Raw genomic sequence first — 22,714 nt, 5'->3', positions numbered from 1 at the left:
GTTGTTAAAAGCCCAGCTCTGAGTGTATCTGGCCATCCTGGCTGCTCTGTGCATTTAAACCTCATGAATTATAGGAGGAGCACAGCAGTCTAAGACAAATCCTATCTATTATTCATGTCAGTCAGTCAGTCACTCACCCTCTCTCTCTGCTCTGACTGAGTGTGTTCGTCTGTGTGCCTGCATGAAAGACACAAAGAACGGATGGGGAAAGGCACCTGTTTATGTGTGGATTCTGTCTCTCTGTGTATATACTATGTCAAACTACACTGCTGTGGTACCACAGTCTTTCAAATCAAATTTTATTGGTCACATACACATATTTAACAGATGTTATTGCGGGTGAAGCGAAATGCTGAGCTATAATGTTATCGTTTGTGTGCAGCTGTCAGTTGTGTCCCTACCTACCACTTATCCCAGAATACAGTTTGATCTATAACACCGAGCTAGACAGAGCTCAGCTGGAATCACTGTGTTTCCACGTGAGGCTGTCACCGCCTCAGGCCAGAACATTCTGTGTGTGAGAGTGTATAATAGCATATGAGCATCTGTGTGTCCTGTCTGAACATGCAGCTTTCACCCCTCCTAAATGTCTGTCCCTAACGCTTCCACGCCATCCCTTGCATGAGTGTGTGTGTCTGTGTGTGTGCGACTGTGCATATATGTGTGTCTCTCTCTATGGCAGGTATACCAACCTGACTGCGGCTGTCCTGCTTTCTAAGGGGTTGATGGGCAGTGGTCGTATTCCTGGGTAAAGGCCCTGACTCATCATCCTGGCTCCGTTCCGGATCACTCCCTGAGGGACTAAAGATAAAGGGAAGAGAGAGGCGAGAGAGAGGGTCAGTAACACACACACACACAAACAGTGCATTCAGAAAGTATTCAGACCCCTTGACTTTTTCACATTTTGTTATGTTACAGCCTTATTCTAAAATCTACACACAATACCCTATAATGACGAAGCGAAAACAGGTTTTTAGACAAATAAATACCTTATGTACATTAGTATTCAGAACCTTTGCTATAAGACTCGAAATTGATCTCAGGTGGATCCTGTTTCCATTGATCATCCTTGAGATGTTTCTACAACTTGATTGGAGGTAAAGTCAATTGATTTGGAAAGGCACACACCTGCCTATATAAGGTACCACAGTTGACAGTTCAAAAGCCAAGCCATGAGGTTGAAGGAATTTTCTGTAGAGCTCCGAGACAGGATTGTGTCGAGGTACAGATCTGGGGAAGAGTACCAAAAAATGTCTCCAGCATTGAATGTCCCCAACAACACATCATTTTTAAATGGAAGAAGTTTGGAACCACCAAGAATCTTCCTAGAGCTGGCCGCCCAGCAATCAGGGGAAAAGGGGTTTGTCAAGGAGGTAACCATGGTCACTCTGACAGAGCTCCAGAGTTCCTCTGTGGAGATGGGAGAACCTTCCAGAAGGACAACCATCTCTGCAGCACTCCACCAATCGGGCCTTAACGGTAGAGTGGCCAGACGGAAGCTATTCCTCAGTAAAAGGCACATGACAACCAGCTTGGAGTTTGCCAAAAGGAACCTAAAGACTCAAACAAGATTCTCTGGTCTGATGAAACCAAAATGTAACTCTTTGGCCTGAATGCCAAGCGTCATGTCTGGAGGAAACCTGGCACCATCCCTACTGTGAAGCGTGGTGGTAGCAGCATCATGTTGTGGGGTTTATTTTCAGCGGCAGAGACTGTGAGAGTAGTCAGGATTAAGGGGAAAGATGAACAGAGCAAAGTACAGAGAGATCCTTGATGAAAACCTGCTCCAGAGCGCTCAGGACCTCAGACTGGGGCAAAGGTTCACCTTCCAACAGGACAACAACCCTAAGCAGACAGCCAAGATAACGCAGGAGTGGCTTCAGGACAAGTCTCTGAATGTCCTTGAGTGGCCCAGCCAGAGCCCGGAATTGAACCCAATCGAACATCTCTGGAGACATGAAAATAGTTGTGCAATGACGCTCCCCATCCAACCTGACAGAGCTTGAGAGGATCTGCAAAGAGGAAGGGGAAAAACTACCCAAATACAGGTGTGCCAAGCTTGTAGAGTCATAACCAAGAAGACTCGAGGCTGTAATCGCTGCCAAAGGTGCTTCAACAAAGTACTGAGTAAAGTGTGTGAATACTTAAGTAAATATAATATTTCTGTTTTTTATTTTTAATATTTTAGCAAAAAATTCTAAAAACCAGTTTTTGCTTTGTCATTATGGGGTATCGTGTGTAGATTGATAAGGGGGAAAAAACAATTGAATACATTTTAGATTAAGGCTGTAACGTAACAAAATGCGGAAAAAGTGAAGGGGTCTGAATACTTTCCAAATGCAGTGTACGTATGAGCTGGTTAAAGACTTCATTTACCAAATACCTGGGGGTGGTGATTGACGATAAGCTGCAGTGGAGAGAGAACACCTCCATGGTTTTTAAAAAGGCTCAACAAAAGCTACTCCTTTTAAGGAAGCTCAGATCCTTTGATGTCTGCTAAAAAATGCTCCAAAGGGTAACATCACTAAGGTGGATGCATACAGGCTAAACTAAATCATCAAGGAGGCTGGATCTACCATCGGCACCCACCAGGACAAACTAGACCCCATCCTGGATAAGCGGACCCTCAAAACCTCAGGAGTATAGAGGCCAAAACTTACCAACCCCTCCACAGTCTCAGCCTGGAGCATCGCAGTGCGATGGCAGACAGATTTAGTTTACCCAGGTCCAAAACATATATATATATTTTTTTTTACCATGTGCTATGAGGCTTTTTAACACGAACACTTAGTTTTTTATCAAATCAAATTGTATTGGTCACATACACATGGTTAGTAGATGTTAATGCAGGTGTAGCAAAATGCTTGTGCTTCTAGTTCCGACAGTGCAGTAATATCAAACAAGTAATCTAACAATTCCCCAACAACTACCTAACACACACACATCTAAAGGGGTGAATGAGAATATGTACATATAAATATATGGATGAGTGATGGCCCGAGCAGCATAGGCAATGTGTAATAGATGGTATAAAATACAGTATATACATAGTGTATGAGTAACGTAAGATATGTAAACATTATTGATGTGGCATTATTTAAAGTGGCATTGTTCCATTTATTAAAGTGGCCAGTGATTGGGTCTCAATGTAGGCAGCAGCCTCTCTGAGTTAGTGATTGCTGATTAGCAGTCTGATGGCCTTGAGATAGAAGCTGTTTTTCAGTCTCTCAGTCCCAGCTTTGATGCACCTGTACTGACCTCACCTTCTGGATGGTAGAAGTGTGAACAGGCAGTGGTTCGGTTGTTGTCCTTGATGATCTTTTTGGCCTTCCTGTGACATCGGGTGCTGTAGGTGTCATGGAGGGCAGGTAGTTTTCCCCCGGTGATGCGTTGTGCAGACCGCACTACCCTCTGGAGAGCCTTACGGTTGAGGTCGGTGCAGTTACCGTACCAGGCTGTGATACAGCCCGACAGGATGCTCTCGATTGTGCAAATCTGTAAAAGTATGTTAGGGTTTTGGGTGACAAGCCAAATTAGGCGCTGTTGCGCCTTCTTCACCACACTGTCTGTGTGGGTGGACCATTTCAGTTTGTCTGTGATGTGTACACCAAGGAACTTCAAACTTTCCACCTTCTCCACTGCTGTCCCTTCGATGTGGATAGGGGGGTGCTCCCTCTGCTGTTTCCTGAAGTCCACGATCATCTCCTTTGTTTTGTTGACATTGAGTGAGAGGTTGTTTTCCTGACACCACACTCCTCACCTCCTCCCTGTAGGCTATCTCGTCGTTGTTGGTAATCAAGCCCACTACTGTTGTGTCGTCTGCAAACTTGATGATTGAGTTGGAGGCATGCATGGCCACGCAGTCGTGGGTGAAAAGGGAGTACAGGAGGGTCTGAGCATGCAACCTTGTGGGGTGTTGAGGGTCAGTGAAGTGAAGATGTTGTTTCCTACCTTCACCACCTGGGGACGGCCTGTTAGAAAGTCCAGGACCCAATTGCACAGGGCAGGGTTAAGACCCAGGGCATCCAGCTTGATGATGAGCTTGGAGGATACTATAGTGTTGAACGCTGAGCTGTAGTCAATGAACAGCATTCTTACATAGGTATTCCTCTTGTCCAGATGGGATAGGGTAGTGTGCAGTGTGATGGTGATTGCATCGTCTGTGGACCTGTTGGGGCAGTATGCAAACTGAAGTGGGTCTAGGGTGGCCGGTAAGACGGAGGTGATATGATCCTTGACTAGTCTCTCAAAGCACTTCATGATGACAGAAGTAAGTGCTACGTGGCGGTAGTCATTTAGTTCAGTTACCTTTGCCTTCTTGGGTACAGGAACAATGGTGGCCATCTTGAAGCATGTGGGGACAGCAGACTGGGATAAGGAGCGATTGAATATGTCCGTAAACACACCAGACAGCTGGTCTGCGCTCTGAGGCCGCGGCTAGGGATGTCGTCTGGGCCAGCAGCCTTGTGACGGTTAACACGTTTAAATGTTTTACTCACGTTGGCCATGGAGAAGAAGGGGGAGGGGGGCGCAGTCCTTGTTAGCGGTACGCGACGGTGGCACTGTATTATCCTCAAAGCGGGTAAAGAAGGTGTTTAAATTGCCTGGAAGCGTGACGTTGGTGTCCGTGACGTGGCTTGTTTTCTTTTTGTAGTCCGTGATTTCCTGTAGACCCTGCCACATACGTCTTGTGTCTGAGCCATTGAATTGCGACTCCACTTTGTCCCTGTACCAGCATTTCGCTTGTTTGAGTGCCTTGCGGAGGGAACTACACTGTTTATATTCAGCCATATTCCCAGACCTCTTTCCATGGTTAAATGCGGTGGTTCGCACTTTCAGTTTTACGCGAATGCCGCCATCCATCCACGGTTTCTGGTTAGGGTAGGTTTTAATAGTCACAGTGGTGTCACGACTTCCGCCGAAGTTGGCCCCTCTCCTTGTTCGGGTGGCGTTCGGCGGTCGACGTCACCGGCTTACTAGTCACCACCGATCTATGTTTCCCTGTTCGTTTTGTTTTGTCTTAATTATACACACCTGTTTTCAATTCCCTGATTATGTTCCTTATTTAACCCTCTGTCTTCCCTTTCTGTCTTGTCCGTGATTGTTCATGTTTAGTGGTTGTTGGAGGTGTTTCTCCCAACCCTGTTATTTTGCTGTGGGAGAATTTTTGATTGTGGTTTTTTGAGTAAACACGTTTGTTTGCACTTATCCCTGTGTCCTGCGCCTGACTCTGCTACTTCTCCAAACAAAAGCGTTACAGAATCCCAGACCTTTTTAATGGAGTCAGCAGGAGCAGCCAGCCCTCCTATCCCAGTAGAGGAGCGCGTCCAGCAGCACGCAAACATGTTACAGAGTCTCGAGACAGCCATGGATCGCATGCTGCAGACCATGGAAAGATGGGAGAGAAGAGGATTTCCCTTTGACCCAGCCACACCACCGCCACCCGCACCTCTACCTACACCCATGCCCACCCATCCGTTGTCAGGATCCAGTGGGATTCGGCTCTCGCTCCCGGGAGCGTATGACGGAACAGCTGCCGGGTGCCAGGGGTTCCTACTCCAGCTGGAGCTCTACCTAGCAGCTGTCCAGCCGGCCCCTTCGGGACGCGAGAGAGTGAGCGCCCTCATCTCCTGTCTGACTGGTAAAGCCCTGGAGTGGGCCAACGCCATCTGGGGAAGGGAAGGCCTGACTCTGGATGACTACGAGGACTTCTCCCGCCGCTTTCGGGCAGTATTTGATCATCCACCTGAAGGGAGAGCGGCGGGGGAGCGCTTGTTCCATTTAAGACGGGATGAGGAGCGCTCAGGAGTTTGCGCTGGACTTTAGAACTCTGGCGGCGGGCGCAGGATGGAATGAGCGGGCCCTGATCGACCACTACAGGTGTAGTTTGCGAGAGGACGTTCGTAGGGAGCTAGCCTGCAGGGACACCACCCTCAACCTGGATCAGCTGGTGGACTTATCTATCCGGCTGGATAACCTGTTGGCCTCCCGCGGATGTCCGGATCGGGGTCCGTTAGTTCCATCCCCCAGCCCCTTAGACCCAACACCTATGGAGTTGGGAGGGGCTGCGACGAGGGGGACCGGAGGGGGGACCATACCCTGCACTTGCTGTGGCCGCAGAGGGCACACTGCTGGTCGGTGCTGGGGAGGTTCTCCAGGAAGTCGAGGCGGCAGGCGGCACACTGGTGGTTCATCTCAGGTGAGTAGGCACACGACTCACCCAGACCCCCCTGTTGCTCACATGTGGTTATAGGATTTCCGGGGTTTTCCCCGCATTCCCAGCATAAGGCGCTAGTAGATTCAGGCGCAGCTGGGAACTTTATTGATCGTTCCTTGGCCCATAGATTAGGGATTCCTATTGTTCCCGTTGATGTTCCCTTCCCTGTACGTGCCCTAGATAGTCGTCCTTTAGGGTCGGGGCTAATTAGGGAGGTCACAGCTCCCATTGCTATGGTAACGCAGGGGACTGCGGTTGAAAATTAGCCGGCTGGCTTTTACTGAAACGTTGATTAATGTGCACTGTCCCTGTAAAAAAAAATAATAATACATAAAATAAAATAAACTCAAACTCATGAGGAGAGAATTAGTCTCTTTCTGATCGACTCTCCTGCGTTTCCCATTGTGTTGGGTCTTCCCTGGTTGGCTTCTCATGATCCTACTATTTCGGGGCAACAGAGGGCTCTCAAGGGATGGTCCTGTCAGTGTTCAGGGAGGTGTGTAGGTGTTTCCTTAGGTGCCACTACGGTGGAAAGTCCAAACCAGGTTTCCACCATGCACATTCCCCCCGAATATGCCGATTTGGCAATCTGTAAAAAGAAGGCGACACAATTACCACCCCATCGACCGGGGGATTGTGCGATAAATCTCCGGGTGGGCGCTGCACCTCCCAGGAGTCACATGTATCCTCTGTCACAGGAGGAGACGGCGGTTATGGAGACATATGTCACCGAATCTCTGGGACAAGGATACATTCGGCCTTCCACTTCACCTGTCTCCTCGAGTTTCTTTTTTGTGAAGAAGAAGGATGGAGGTTTATGCCCGTGCATTGACTATCGAGGTTTGAACCAGATTACGGTAAAATACAGTCACCCGCTGCCTCTCATCGCTAGTATGACAGAGTCATTGCACGGGGCGCGCTTCTTCACAAAATTGGACCTCAGGAGCGCGTACAACCTGGTGCTTATCCGGGGAGGGGATGAGTGGAAGACGGCATTTAGCACCACTTCTGGGCACTATGAGTACCTCGTCATGCCGTATGGGTTAATGAATGCTCCATCCGTCTTCTAATCCTTTGTGGATGAGATCTTCAGGGACCTGCACGGGCGGGGTGTAGTGGTGTATATAGATGACATTCTAATATACTCCACTACCCGAGCTGAACATGTGTCCCTTGTACGCATGGTGCTTGGTCGACTGTTGGAGCATGACATTTACGTCAAGGCGGAGAAATGTCTGTTCTTTCAACAGTCCGTCTCCTTCCTAGGGTACCGTTTTTCCGCGTCAGGGGTGGAGATGGAGAATGACCGCATTTCAGCCGTGCGTAATTGGCCGACTCCAACCACGGTAAAGGAAAGCGTTACAAGTGGGTACAACATCTCCAATGCACTTCCTTATAAACTCACTCACCGAGTCAGCGTATAGATCCATGTTGTTCTCTGAGGCTGACCGGAACATATCCCAGTCCGCGTGATCAAAACAATCTTGAAGTGTGGATTCCGATTGGTCAGACCAGCATTGAATGGTTTTAGTCACTGGTACATTCTGTTTGAGTTTCTGCCTATGAGACGGTAGGAGCAAGATGGCGTCGTGGTCGGATTTGCCGAAGGGAAGGCGGGGGAGGGCTTTGTATACATCGCGGAAGTTAGAGTAGCAGTGATCGAGTGCATTACCCCCGCGAGTACTGCAATCAATATTCTGATAGAATTTAGGTAGCCTTGTTCTCAAATTTGCTTTGATAAAATCCCCAGCTACAGTAAATGCAGCCTTAGGCTATATGGTTTCCAGTTTACATAGTCCCGTGGAGTTCCTTGAGGGACGTCATGGTGTCTGCTTGAGGGGGAATGTACATAGCTGTGACGATAACAATTCTCTTGTGAGGTATTATGGCTGGCATTTGATCGTAAGGAATTGTAGGTCGGGTGAGCAGAAGGACTTGAGTTCCTTATGTTCTTTATGATTACACCATGAGTCATTAATCATAAAGCATACACACCTGCTGTCGGCGTGATGCATGGAGAAGCCCGGTGGCTGAACCGATTCCGACAACATATCCCAAGAGAGCCATGTTTCCGTGAAACAGAGAATGTTACAATCTCTGATGTCTCTCTGGAAAGCAACCCTTGCTCGAATTTCGTCTACCTTGTTGTGAAGAGACTGGACATTGACGAGTAGTATACTCGGGAGCGGTGGGCGATATGCACGTCTATGGAGCCTGACCAGGATGCCACTCCGTCTTCCCCTTCTGCAGCGCCGTTGTTTTGAGTCGGCTTCTGAGATCCATTGTCCTTGGTGGTGGTTCAAACAGAGGATTCGCTTCGGGAAAGTCGTATTCCTGGTCGTAATGTTGGTAAGTTGACGTCGCTCTTATATCCAATAGTTCTTCCCAGCTGTATGTAATAAGACTTAAGAATTCCTGGGGTAGCCATTTTTTAGATGATGATGCTGCTTTTAGTGTCTGTGTGTCCTTGTTGTGATTTTTTATGGCGTATTTATTGGTAATGTATGTATTGGCTGGTGCAATAAAATTTCCCCTCTTATTTTATGATACAGTTCACACATAGAAACTCCAAATGACAAATAACCAAGCAGATTGCAGATCATGTGAAGGAAAATAAACAAAATCTCATCATCAACAGAGGGAAGGAGGGATACAGATGATAGAGAGGGAAGAAGGAAAATGACTGCAAAGCAACCAACTCAGAGATCCAGACAATCCAGGCCCAGACAATGCTATACCATGACCGCGCAGCAGCTTGGCGGAGCTGAGGTGCTGCAGTCTACCCAGCACATATTGCCCAGCAGCGACATGAGATCCAATCCCACCCAAGACATTTTCTGACTTTCTCCCAACTACATCGACACCCCTATATCTACCTACCATCAATAGTGTCTAAATAAAAGAGAAAATCCAAAGTAGGATGACTCTACTACACATTGTACTGTAGCTCAGAGTGAAACGTACAGGGAAACATGCACTCTCGATTCTCCCTGGCCCAGGCCCTCCCTCCATCTATAAAAGGCTTTATTAAGTTTGGTCAGACGGAGACGGCTTGTAAACACACAGAACACCATGGAGAGAGAGAGAGAGAGAGAGAGAGAGAGAGAGAGAGAGAGACAGATTGTAAACAGAAAAGAAGGATGTGGGACAGTGCGTTTCTTTCTTTCCCAGGCACTTTCCAATAACCACAGTTAACCCAGTGGAAAGATATGACTGGACAACAAACTAAAAGAGTGAGAGAAAGGAGGGACAGCCGAACACGATCAGCGAGTGGCTATCTAGCACAATCCCTCACACACTGCTTCAATTAGTTAGACCTGAGTTAGACCCCTGTCAAGACTCAACACACACATGCGCACACAGAGCCCGACAGAATGCTATTGAAAAAAGAAAGGAGGGGGTTCAATTGACTGTTAAACCGTCATGACCGGGTCAGGTCAATCGTGTCTCCGCAAATTACAGTCCTCAATGTCTGGGGATTTGGACTCCATTCACCTCTGGCATAACACGTTACATTTAAGAGCCATGTTAGTCAAACAGATCCAGATCTCTGCGAGTATTCCTCTATGAACCAGACACTTTATGGATTAGGTGAGATTATAATCTTTGGATTATTTTCTTTTGAATGATATTTGAGTACAATAGAGAGGGCACAGTGATGACGAGGCAGACCGCGAAATTGGGGACAGCTAGGGCATTGACAGGCACACCTGCCACTCTCTGGCGGACGGTTGGCCAGCGACACGACAGCGTTGGTGTACGTGAGACACAACCTCCCCACAATGGGGAAAAAGAAAGATGGAGGGATGAACTAATCTAAAGCAGATGGCAGACTGTAGAGAGAGAGAAACAAAATAAGAGTGAGAGGGGGGAAGAAAAGAGGGGGGGAAAATATTATCAGTTTAGAATCATGCTCACCTTCCTGCCCATTAAGCAAGCAAGTCGGAATTGTTGTCTTGGCAACCCCCTCTCCCCGAACTGCCATGACAACCGTATACACCTGCGGTTGCTATAGTGACAGTTGCTAAGCTAGCTAACCAACCAGAAGAAGGCTAAATAGAACAGCTGGGCTGAAAATGCCCTCTTTTCTCTTTTATCGCCCACCACTCGAAAAGAGAGGGGCACAAGGGGTGCCCTCAGACAGGAGGTACCCTGACCCCACGCCCCAACACACACACTGCCCATCTATCGTGGTGATAGGATGTGAAGTGACAGAGAGACGCGGAGAGGGAAGGGCATTAGTGTGGTTGGGCTAGCAGGGTGAAAGGATAGTGGGAGATCCCCTTTGTAGTTCCATTGTAGCTGGGTCCATGTTACACAATGGGGCAGTCCATTCACACACAGGGGCATCAGGGGATGGGCCAAAGACCTTTATAGAGAAAGTATCTAAACTCGAGAGTATCTAAGCTCAGATACAAGAATGACTGGAATGCCACAGTTGATAGGAAATGGTGCTATAAAGTAGCGTCAAATCGAATGGTAGAGAGTAGTATCAAGTCGTATAGTTTCAAATAGTATCAGACCTGTGTTACGGATATTACTGAGTGTCTGTGTGCACACATTAATGTCTAGGCTTCTAGAACTAAACCTCTCAACAACTCCATCTGTTTCTATATCTCCTACATCCAGCACTCTCGTTCAACCCATCTCAATTTCTCACTCCATCTCTAATAATCTCTCTCTTTGTCCCAACTGGCACCCTATTCCCTATATAGTGCACTACTTTTGACCAAAGATCCATGGGCCCTGGTCAAAAGTAGTGTACTAAATAGGGAATCGGTTGCGATTTGGGAGACAGACTGTGTTATGCCTGCAGTCTGCTCTCTACTTCCATTCTGATGGTGGATGGATTTCCTCATGTGGGTAAACACTGAAGCTCTCAGAGAGGCCAGATGTCAAAGGCCAATCTGAGACCCAGGGACATTGGCAGACAGCTCCTAACTAGATCCATACACACTCACTGGAATGGAATACTGCTCTGAACTTTGACCTCACGATCAATGCAGCGCACTTCATGCTTCCCCTCCATGACAGACAGAGGAGTGTAGAAATAGAGCTGGTAGACTGGACAATCCTGACAGGTCTAACTGACCAACTAACATGTGTTACAGACTCTCACCACTAGGGGGAGAGACTGGTTATAGGGTAATCTGATCCTACAGTCGTGGCCAAAAGTTTTGAGAATGACACAAATATTCATTTTCACAAAGTCTGCTGCCTCAGTTTGTATGATGGCAATTTGCATATTCTCCAGAATGTTATGAAGAGTGATCAGATGAATTGCAATTAATTGCAAAGTCCCTCTTTGCCATGCAAATGAACTGAATCCCCCAAAAACATTTCCACTGCATTTCAGCACTGCCACAAAAGGACCGCTGACATCATGTCAGTGATTCTCTCGTTAACACACGTGTGGACAAGGACAAGGCTGGAGATCACTCTGTCATGCTGATTGAGTTCGAATAACAAACTGGAAGCTTCAAAAGGAGGGTGGTGCTTGGAATCATTGTTCTTCCTCTGTCAATCATGGTTAACTGCAAGGAAACACGTGCCATCATCATTGCTTTGCACAAAAAGGGCTTCACAGGCAAGGATATTGTTGCCAGTAAGATTGCACCTAAATCAACCATTTATCGGATCATCAAGAACTTCAAGGAGAGCGGTTCAATTGTTGTGAAGAAGGCTTCAGGGCGCCCAAGAAAGTCCAGCAAGCACCAGGACCGTCTCCTAAAGTTGATTCAGCTGCGGGATTGGGGCACCACCAGTACAGAGCTTGCTCAGGAATGGCAGCAGGCAGGTGTGAGTGAATCTGCATGCACAGTGAGGCGAAGACTTTTGGAGGATGGCCTGGTGTCAAGAAGGGCAGCAAAGAAGCCACTTCTCTCCAGGAAAAACATCAGGGACAGACTGATATTCTGCTAAAGGTACAGGGATTGGACTGCTGAGGGCTGGGGTAAAGTCATTTTCTCTGATGAATCCCTTTTCTGATTGTTTGGGGCATCCGGAAAAAAGCTTGTCCAGAGAAGACAAGGTGAGCGCTACCATCAGTCCTGTGTCATGCCAACAGTAAAGTATCCTGAGACCATTCATGTGTGGGGTTGCTTCTCAGCCAAGGGAGTGGGCTCGCTCACAATTTTGCCTAAGAACACAGCCATGAATAAAGAATGGTACCAACACATCCTCCGAGAGCAACTTCTCCCAACCATCCAGGAACAGTTTGGTGACGAACAATGCCTTTTCCAGCATGATGGAGCACCTTGCCATAAGACAAAAGTGATAACTAAGTGGCTCGGGGAAAAAAACATAGATATTTTGGGTCCATGGCCAGGAAACTCCCCAGACCCTAATCCCATTGAGAACTTGTGGTCAATCCTCAAGAGGCGGGTGGACAAACAAAAACCCACAAATTCTGACAAACTCCAAGCATTGATTATGCAAGAATGGGCTGCCATCAGTCAGGATGTGGCCCAGAAGTTAATTGACAGCATGCCAGGGCAGATTGCAGAGGTCTTGAAAAAGAAGGGTCAACACTGCAAATATTGACTCTTTGCATCAACGTCATGTAATTGTGAATAAAAGCCTTTGACACTTATGAAATGCTTGTAATTATACTTCAGTATTCCATAGTAACATCTGACAAACATATCTAAAGACACTGAAGCAGCAAACATTGTGGAAATTAATATTTGTGTCAATCTCAAAACTTTTGGCCACGACTGTAGATCTGTGGTTGAGGGTAATTTCACCTTCAGTACTATTGAGGTATGGTGGGAGATGCTTTATATATTTACATTTTACATTTTAGTCATTTAGCAGACGCTCTTATCCAGAGCGACTTACAGTAGTGAATGCATACATTTCATATCATGCATTTTTTTGTACTGGCCCCCCGTGGGAATCGAACCCACAACCCTGGCGTTGCACACACCATGCTGGCGTTGCTGTGGTTACACACGACAACCCTCAGTTCACACCACAGACTTCAATGTAACACATTTACCTTCAGCATTCAGCTTTCACGTCCATCCTCTATACAAGACTGGAGCTTTCACCAGCATGGGAATTCTCTATTTTATCTAACCTATGCATTCATATTTTGACCAAGAAAACACATTCTATTTACAAGCAAATCATGGAAATTAAGGGGAAGAGTTGCAGGAGAGAGGAACAGTATATTAATAATTGTACATTTGACTGTTGTTGGTGTACAGTAATGTCAATGCACTGACCTATAGACCGTCATCATGAGGACCTTGGCCTCATTCATGTCAAGAATACCTCGGCTTTTATCGACAACGACCAGTACAACAACAGAGTCAGAGAGCGTCACAAACTCTTTCATGGACCTTTAGGGTAGGCAGTAGAGGAGGCACTTTCCCTAGTACCTAACACAATACAGTCAATACAGACTCGCCTAGTGCCTTGTACCCAGAAATCACAGATTATTCATAGAAACAAACTGCTGACTGGCCTTGTATTGAAAAGCCCTGTCTCTGTCCTTTAGAATGTCTCTATCTATTGGTATGGAGAAGAGAGAGATGAGGAGAGGAAAAAGGAGAGGAAAGGAGAAGCTGGTCCAGGCAGGGGAGTGCTGTGGGTCTTTGTGTCAACACAATAACCTGGATGGAGTGAGAGAGTAAACACAGAGAGAGGGACGGAGGGGTGGAGGGAGAGATAGAGGGCTGGAGGAGTTTGTAAACTGTGGTCTATGCTACGCTCCAGTTGGTCTTTACATCAAGGGAGGACGTTTTTTTACTCACAAAGACAAGCAGTGGCAAACACAGACAGAGCAGACAGACAGACAGGCAGTCAGGCACTTTCTTAGGAAGATAATTGACTTCCTAGGTAACGACAGTATCAAGAGAGTCACAAACACAAATATGTAAAGCTAACAAACGCTCACATGCACAGAATGCACAGACAGACACATTAACCATTCATTTCCTGCAGTCAAATGACCAAATCTCCCTCTAGAGGCCTCATGGGTGGAATGTTATTAATATTTTTCACAATTACATCATTTTTGCAGAAAATACAAGGTTTTTATGTATTTTTTTTACCCCCAATTTCATGGTATCCAATTGGTAGTTACAGTCTTGTCTCATTGCTGCAACTCCCGTACGGACTCGGGAAGGCCAAGAGCTGTGCGTGCCGGGCCAAGAGCCAAGCCGTGCTGCTTCAAGCCCACTAAACCCAAAAGCCAGCCGCACCAATGTGTCAGAGGAAACACCGTACACCTAGCGACCGTGTCTGCGTGCACTGTGCCCAGCACGCCACAGGAGTCGCTAGTGCGCAATGGGACAAGGCCATCCAAAACCTCCCGTAACCCAGACGGCGCTGAGCCAATTGTGCACCGGCCCATGGGTCTCCCGGTCTTGGCTGGCTACGACAGAGCCTGGACTCGAACCCAGAATCTCGAGTGGCACAGCTAGCACTGCGATGCAGTGCATTAGACCACTGCGCCACTCGGGATGCCCCAGGGTTTCTATGTCATAGTTCAGTCTTCTGCAATATTGGGATGCAAACTCAAAATGTAATACATTTCAACTCTATTTCTGACATGGTACAGGTGTCTTCTTTTTTTAAGCCCATAACCATGTGTGTGAGGTGTATACTTTTGTTTCAAAGTAGATTTCTTTAAAACTACCAAGAAAACACTCTGTGACCCTGATTTAACCCACTGCAGTAACTGTAATTGTTTAGCCCACTGTAATGCAATAGAATTACTATATACAGTAGTACTGATTGTGGCCATGTATAGAGTGAAAGAATAGACATGTATAAAGAAAGAGGATGTCTTGAAGCCTGTTCAATTATTTAATCTTAGTACATCACACAAAAGCACTTCCTTGAAGAACACAGCGACTCTCTGGAGTACACACACACACACACACACACACACACACACACACACACACACACACACACACACACACAAACAAACAGCTTTAATATCACATTTCACTGCTCGGGCCGATTAGGAGGAGAAACATGATGATTCTTTAATGGTTACTGAGTGAACATCACAAATACAAAATTAACAGAATAGTCTTTAATTCATTGGAGGTTTGACTAAATGTATCATGTCTTCTCCAATTCCCCTGATCCTTACTTTAGGTAAGGCTTCTGAAGAGGAGTGCTCAAGCTATTTTTCCTAACCAAGACATGGTGAATTTGGGGGACAGTCAAAGCGGGACTCGAACCTGCAACCTTTCTATACCAAAGCCATTGTAGCCATTTAGCGGTCCATACACACACACACACACACACACACACACACACACACACACACACACACACACACACACACACACACACACACACACACACACACACACACACACACACACACACACACACACACACACACACATCACACACACACACACACACACACACACAACAAAAAAAACACATCTCTCTCATCCAGGAAAAAGGAGAATATATTTGTGGGAGTAGCAGACAGATTCAGACATGTAGATGTTGAAGCGTTCAAAATAGGCCATCCATGTTGTTGCCAGGTAACAGAGTGTGTTTATCACTAATGGAATGGCTTCTCCTGGGTCAGAGCAGGGATGTGTGTGTGTGTGTGTGTGTGTGTGTGTGTGTGTGTGTGTGTGTGTGTGTGTGTGTGTGTGTGTGTGTGTGTGTGTGGGTCACAAATTATACGGTCAAACACAGTGTGCTCAGAGACATTGTGGTCAGGAATCAGGGTGTTTGAGGTCAGAGTGAAGAGGTTGTAGTTGAGGACATTATGGTTGATACATGTGACCTGGCTCTCCTCTGCTCTACTCTCTTCTCTCCTCTCCCTCCTCTCCCCTCCTCCCTTCCCCCTCCTGATTACAGAAGCATCCCAAATACTCCATCCAGACTGACTTGAGGTGCAGACACCTCTCCTCTCACTCCAATTTCTCTTTCTTCCACCCCCCCCCATCAAGTGATGATAAACTGTGTTCGAGTCGTTCTATTATTCACTAAGTGTTACAACCCGGCTTCCAGCTATCAAGACGAAATCTGACTGAAGCAGCCTTTTAGCGCTGTGTTCAAGAGAATAAAATTAGCAACACTTCACATTAAAGGCACACCAACAGCTCTCCACCTTCTAAGAGCTACATTCAGGAACACCACACGTATTCAACAGAGTAAACACACACACAGTCACTCAGAACTACTGCTGTCACTGACACACACAGAGAGAGAGAGAGAGAGAGAGAGAGAGAGAGAGAGAGAGAGAGAGAGACAGAGACAGAGACAGAGACGCAGACAAACAGACAGAAGAAACGTATGTTTCCCATGCCAATAAAGCCCTTTCAATTGAGAGAGAGAGAGAGAGACATATGTACAGTGGGGGAAAAAAGTATTTGATCCCCTGCTGATTTTGTACGTTTGCCCACTGACAAAGAAATGATCCGTCTATAATTTTAATGGTAGGTTTATTTGAACAGTGAGAGACAGAATAACAACAACAAAAAATCCAGAAAAATGCATGTAAAAAATGTTATAAAATGATTTGCATTTTAATGAGGGAAATAAGTATTTGACCCCTCTGCAAAACATGACTTAGTACTTGGTGGCAAAACCCTTGTTTTTCAATCACAGAGGTCAGACGTTTCTTGTAGTTGGCCACCAGGTTTGCACACATCGCAGGAGGGATTTTGTCCCACTCCTCTTTGCAGATCTTCTCCAAGTCGTTAAGGTTTCGAGGCTGACGTTTGGCAACTCGAACCTTCAGCTCCCTCCACAGATTTTCTATGGGATTAAGGTCTGGAGACTGGCTAGGCCACTCCAGGACCTTAATGTGCTTCTTCTTGAGCCACTCCTTTGTTGCCTTGGCCGTGTGTTTTGCATTGTCATGCCGGAATACCCATCCACGACCCATTTTCAATGCCCTGGCTGAGGGAAGGAGGTTCTCACCCAAGATTTGACGGTACATGGCCCCGTCCATCATCCCTTTGATGCGGTGAAGTTGTCCTGTCCCCTTAGCAGAAAAAAAACCCCAAAGCATAATGTTTCCACCTCCATGTTTGACGGTGGAGATGGTGTTCTTGGGGTCATAGGCAGCATTCCTCCTCCTCCAAACACGGCGAGTTGAGTTGATGTCAAAGACCTCCATTTTGGTCTCATCTGACCACAACACTTTCACCAGTTGTCCTCTGAGTCATTCAGATGTTCATTGGCAAACTTCAGAAGGGCATGTATATGTATTCTTGAGCAGGGGGACCTTGCAGGTGCTGCAGGATTTTAGTCCTTCACGGCGTAGTGTGTTACCAATTGTTTTCTTGGTGACTATGGTCCCAGCTGCCTTGAGATCATTGACAAGATCCTCCCGTGTAGTTCTGGGCTGATTCCTCACCGTTCTCATGATCATTGCAACTCCACGAGGTGAGATCTTGCATGGAGCCCCAGGCCGAGGGATATTGACAGATCTTTTGGGTTTCTTCCATTTGCGAATAATCGCACAAATGTTGTCACCTTCTCACCAAGCTGCTTGGCGATGGTCTTGTAGCCCATTCCAGCCTTGTGTAGGTCTACAATCTTGTCCCTGACATCTTTGGAGAGCTCTTTGGTCTTGGCCATGGTGGAGAGTTTGTAATCTGATTGATTGATTGATTGCTTCTGTGGACAGGTGTCTTTTTTACAGGTAACAAGCTGAGATTAGGAGCACTCCCTTTAAGAGTGTGCTCCTAATCTCAGCTCGTTACCTGTATAAAAGACACCTGGGAGCCAGAAATCTTTCTGATTGAGAGGGGGTCAAATACTTATTTCCCTCATTAAAATGCAAATCAATTTATAACATTTCTGACATGCGTTTTTCTGGATATTTTTGTTGTTATTCTGTCTCTCACTGTTCAAATAAACCTACCATTAAAATTATAGACTGATCCTTTCTTTGTCAGTGGGCAAACGTACAAAATCAGCAGGGGATCAAATACTTTTTCCCCCCATTGTATGTATGGGTAAACCACTTCTCCAATCTTCTCCAATCTTTTTGGCCCTATAACAAAGAACAAACAGCAAAAACATATACATGATCAAATGATAAAATATACAGACAACAAATTCCAATTGGCTATACTTAAACTCTTTAACATCCTCCTTAGCTCTGGCATCTTCCCCAATATTTGGAAGCAAGGACTGATCACCCCAATCCACAAAAGTAGAGACAAATTTGACCCCAATAACTACCGTGTGATATGCGTCAACAGCAACCTTGTGAAAATCCTCCGCATTATCATTAACAGCAGACTCGTACATTTCCTCAGTGAAAACAATGTACAGAGCAAATGTCAAATTGGCTTTTTACCAAATTACCGTACGACAGACCACGTATTCACCCTGCACACCCTAATTGACAAATCCAAAACAAAGGCAAAGTCTTCATGCTTTGTTGATTTCCCAAAATAATTTTACTAAATTTGGCATGAGGGTCTGCTATACAAATTGATGGAAAGTAGTGTTAGGGGAAAAACCTACGACATTATAAAATCCATGTACACAAACAACAAGTGCGCGGTTAAATTTGGCAAAAAACACACATTTATTCCGCAGGGCCGTGGGGTGAGACAGGGATGCAGCTTAAGCCCCACCCTCTTCAACATATATATCAAGGAACTGGCGAGGGCACTAGAACAGTCTGCAGCTTCCGGCCTCACCCTACTAGAATCTGAAGTCAAATGTCTACTGTTTGCTGATAATCTGGTTGTTCTGTCCCCAACCAAGGACGGCCTACAGCAGCACCTAGATCTTCTGCACAAATTCTGTCAGACCTAGGCACTGACAGTAAATCTCAGTAAGACAAAAATAATGGTGTTCCAAAAAAAGGTCCAGTTGCCAGGACCACGAATACAAATTCCATCTAGACACCGTTGCCCTAGACCACACACAAAACTATACATACCTCGGCCTAAACATCAGCGCCACAGGTAACTTCCACAAAGCTGCGAATGAGCTGAGAGACAAGGCAAGAAAGGCCTTCTATGCCATCAAAAGGAACATAAAATTCAACATACCAATTAGGATCTGGCAAAAAATACTTGAATCAGTTATAGAACCCATTGCCCTTTATCGTTGTGAGGTCTGGGATCCGCTCACTAACCAAGAATTCGCAAAATGTGACAAACACCAATTTGAGAATGCATGCAGAATTCTGCAAAAAATATCCTGTGTGTACAACGTAAAACACCAAATAATGCATGCAGAGCAGAATTAGGACGATACCTGCTAATTATCAAAATCCAGAAAAGAGACATTAAATTCTACAGCCACCTAAAAGGAAGTGATTCCCAAACCTTCCATAACAAAGCCATCACCTACACAGTGGCGGTTCTAGACCATTTCAACTGGGGGAGCCAAGCTGGGGCCAGTTGTACTGTTAGAGGCCCCCACCCAGAACCGCTAGTGCACCTACAGAGAGATGAACCTGGAGAAGAGGCCCCTAAGCAAGCTGGACAGCAACACAATTAGACCCAACCAAATCATGAGAAAACAAAAAGATAATTACTTGACACACTGGAAAGAATTAACAAAAAACTGAGCAAACAAGAATGATATTTGGGCCTAAACAGAGAGTACAAAGTGGCAGAATACCTGACCACTATGACTGACCCAAACTAAGGAAAGCTTTGACTAATGTACAGACTCAGTGAGCACAGCCTTGCTATTGAGAAAGGCCGCCGTAGGCAGACCTGGCTCTCAAGAGAAGACAGGCTATATGCACACTGCCCACAAAATGAGGTGGAAATGAGTTGCACTTCCTAACCTCCTGCCAAATGTATGACCATATTAGAGACACATATTTCCCTCAGATTACACAGATCCACAAACCGAAAACAAACCCAATTTTGATAAACTCCCATATCTAGTGAGTGAAAGACCTATTGCCACAAGAAAAGGGCAACAAGTGAAGAACAAACACAATTGTAAATACAACCCATATTTATGTTTATTTATTTTTTCCTTTTTGTACTTTAACTAATTGCACATCGCTACAACACTGTACATAGCCATAATATGACATTTGAGGGTAATGTTTACTGTTCATTTTTGTTGTTTATTATTTACTTCACGTGCTTTGGCAATGTTAACATATACTTCCCATATGAGTCTCACTCACTCACTCACTCACTCACTCACTCACTCACTCACTCACTCACTCACTCACTCACTCACTCACTCACTCAAATGTGGCATCTGCTGTACAAATCTCCCTTGATGAAATCCCAGGACTCTGTCAACAGTATACAGAATATGGACAGGATATTGAGGTAACTGATTAACTCAGATTTTAGGCTGCACTATCCATTTAAAGCAGAAATGTGATGTTCCTTTCCACTTGGGTCCATGGCCTGTTCTGAGTCCACAACCTCTGTCATGCAAAGCAACAGACACACAGGGAGCTGTCAGGCTTGTGTAACAGAAATAGAGGAGCAGAGGTCTGGGAAACAAGCTGTCAGAAATAAGAAAGTCCTTTTTAGAAAGAGGAGAGGTTCTAAACAAGGATTTTTACTTCAAGTAGAGTGGCTGAATTATTCAAGGGGTCTTAAAAAAGGGCAGAATCCTTCAATTCTTTCATTGTTTCCCTTTTATCTCCCTCTCTCTCCATCTTTTTCTCTCTCCTTCCCTCTCCCTCCTCTAAAGGAATGTCTATGTGGATTCCCACATGAAAAAAATATAGAATTCTAAAGTAAACTGTAGTATACTATAATACACACTGTAGTATCACTCAATCATGTGTAGTACTTATTCTAGAATGTTGTAGCATACTGTCGAATATTATTGCAAATACTACAGTATTAACTTTTTTTTAAATACTGTAGTGAACACTACAGTAAAGTCTGCAAAAACATTATAGTCCGCAAAAACACAACACTTTTTTAACTATAGTAAATACTACAGCATTGAATTTACATATACCCTGCCCTGCCCATTCCCCTCCCCCATAATCCACATTTGTGCCACCCATAAGTGAGAAACCAACATGCCAAGTATAGACCATATATTGTGTTCCCTACAGGTTATAGAAAAAGAGCAGAAGCTCTGAACTATCCCTTCAGAACCCAGACCAACCTACTTACAGGTTATGGAAACTGTGCTCTTTCAGTATTTATCCAGAAGGTTTCCTGAAGGAGAATAATAAAACAAAAACACCATAGGAAATATTACAGAAATGTCAGCAAAAATACCACAGTAAATACTACAGTATGGTACAGTCTGCAAAAACACTACAGTACATACTACAATGCGCAAAACACTACATTGTTTACTATTGTATATACTACAGTATTTATACTATAGTTAACTGTATTCTACACTATACACTAAAGTCCAAGTCCGCAAAAACACTACAGTGAACTGTAGTATACTGTAGTCAAATAAAACTGTAGAATATACTATAGTAAATAATGTAGTGTTTTGCGCATTGTAGTATGTACTGTAATGTTTTTTCCTGTGGGTTGCTGCTTCCTTCCTGCCACTCTCTCTGGCTGGGGCATTGCTGTCGCCAAGGCAACCGATCACATTTCACATACTTCACTTCAGAGCCCGAGTGGATCACACACACCACATGACCAAGAACAGGAAATACCAGAGAGAGAGAGAGAGAGAGAGAAAAGAAAATGAGGAGACAGACATGCAGAGAGGGAGTAGGGAAGAAAGAGAGAAAGAAGGATAGGTGAAAATAGAGAGGGAGACATAATCAATGTTTACAGTCCATAATTGAAACCAGTCGAGTGGTGACTATAAGCAAAGTCATTCTTACTCTATATATCTTTCAACGCTGCTATGCGTTCCACTTTACCCTCCACCCCCCCTTTTATCTCTGTCCCTCTCTCTTTCTATCTCACTCCCTCTCTCATCCTTCCTCCCTCTCCCGCTCTCTCCCTCTGTGTAAAGGAAGGCAGTGTAGTGTTACAATGCACAGCCCCTGACTTCAAAACCTATTTATAGAAGTAACTGGGTAAGAAAGAGGAAGAGAGAGGGAAGGAGAGGGAGAGCAGGGGGGGGGGGGGGGAATAGGGAAAGAGGCATCATCATCATCACAAGTCAAAACACCCACAAACTTCATATGATCATGCATATAACAGGCCTAACTATGACACAACACCCAGGAAATAAGCTTCAGATTTACCAGGCACAACAAAAGACACAACACCCACAACCCATATCTGTTCACTCAGATCACAGACTCAACGAGATGACGCAACACTCAGCCCTCTCATCAATTCACACTTGATGACAGAAACAGAAAGAGACACAACAGCTATGGATCATATCTGTTCAGTCATAAAAGCAGACGCTACACCCACATAATAAATCACCCCGATAACGAACGAGAGAGAGAGAGAGAGGGAGGAAAAACGATCAATAAAGATAGCAGATGTTCCTCCATAGATCTGAATATAGAACACAAGTACCAGTGAAGAATAGCAGACTAGTGTTCTAAGTGGGAGTGACCAATAGCAGACTAGTGTTCTAAGTGGGAGTGACCAATAGCAGACT

The 22,714-nt window shown here is 45.4% G+C and overlaps 1 protein-coding gene across 3 annotated transcripts in view; it reads right to left on the bottom strand.

Annotated features, from left to right (window-relative positions):
* Positions 1-22,714, bottom strand: part of foxn3 (forkhead box N3) — a 123,431-nt gene that overhangs the window by 5,653 nt on the left and 95,064 nt on the right. For all 3 annotated transcript variants that reach the window (XM_014196326.3, XM_014196371.3, XM_014196335.3), the window contains exon 5: positions 693-801. In XM_014196326.3, coding sequence (XP_014051801.2) covers positions 693-801 — 109 coding nt within the window. The remainder of the gene's footprint in view (positions 1-692; positions 802-22,714) is intronic.

This window comes from Salmo salar, chromosome 01 (assembly GCF_965601325.2).
Source record: "Salmo salar chromosome 01, fSalSal1, whole genome shotgun sequence".
NCBI classification, from domain to species: Eukaryota; Metazoa; Chordata; class Actinopteri; order Salmoniformes; family Salmonidae; genus Salmo; species Salmo salar.
This window is presented reverse-complemented; position numbering and strand designations above follow the sequence as displayed.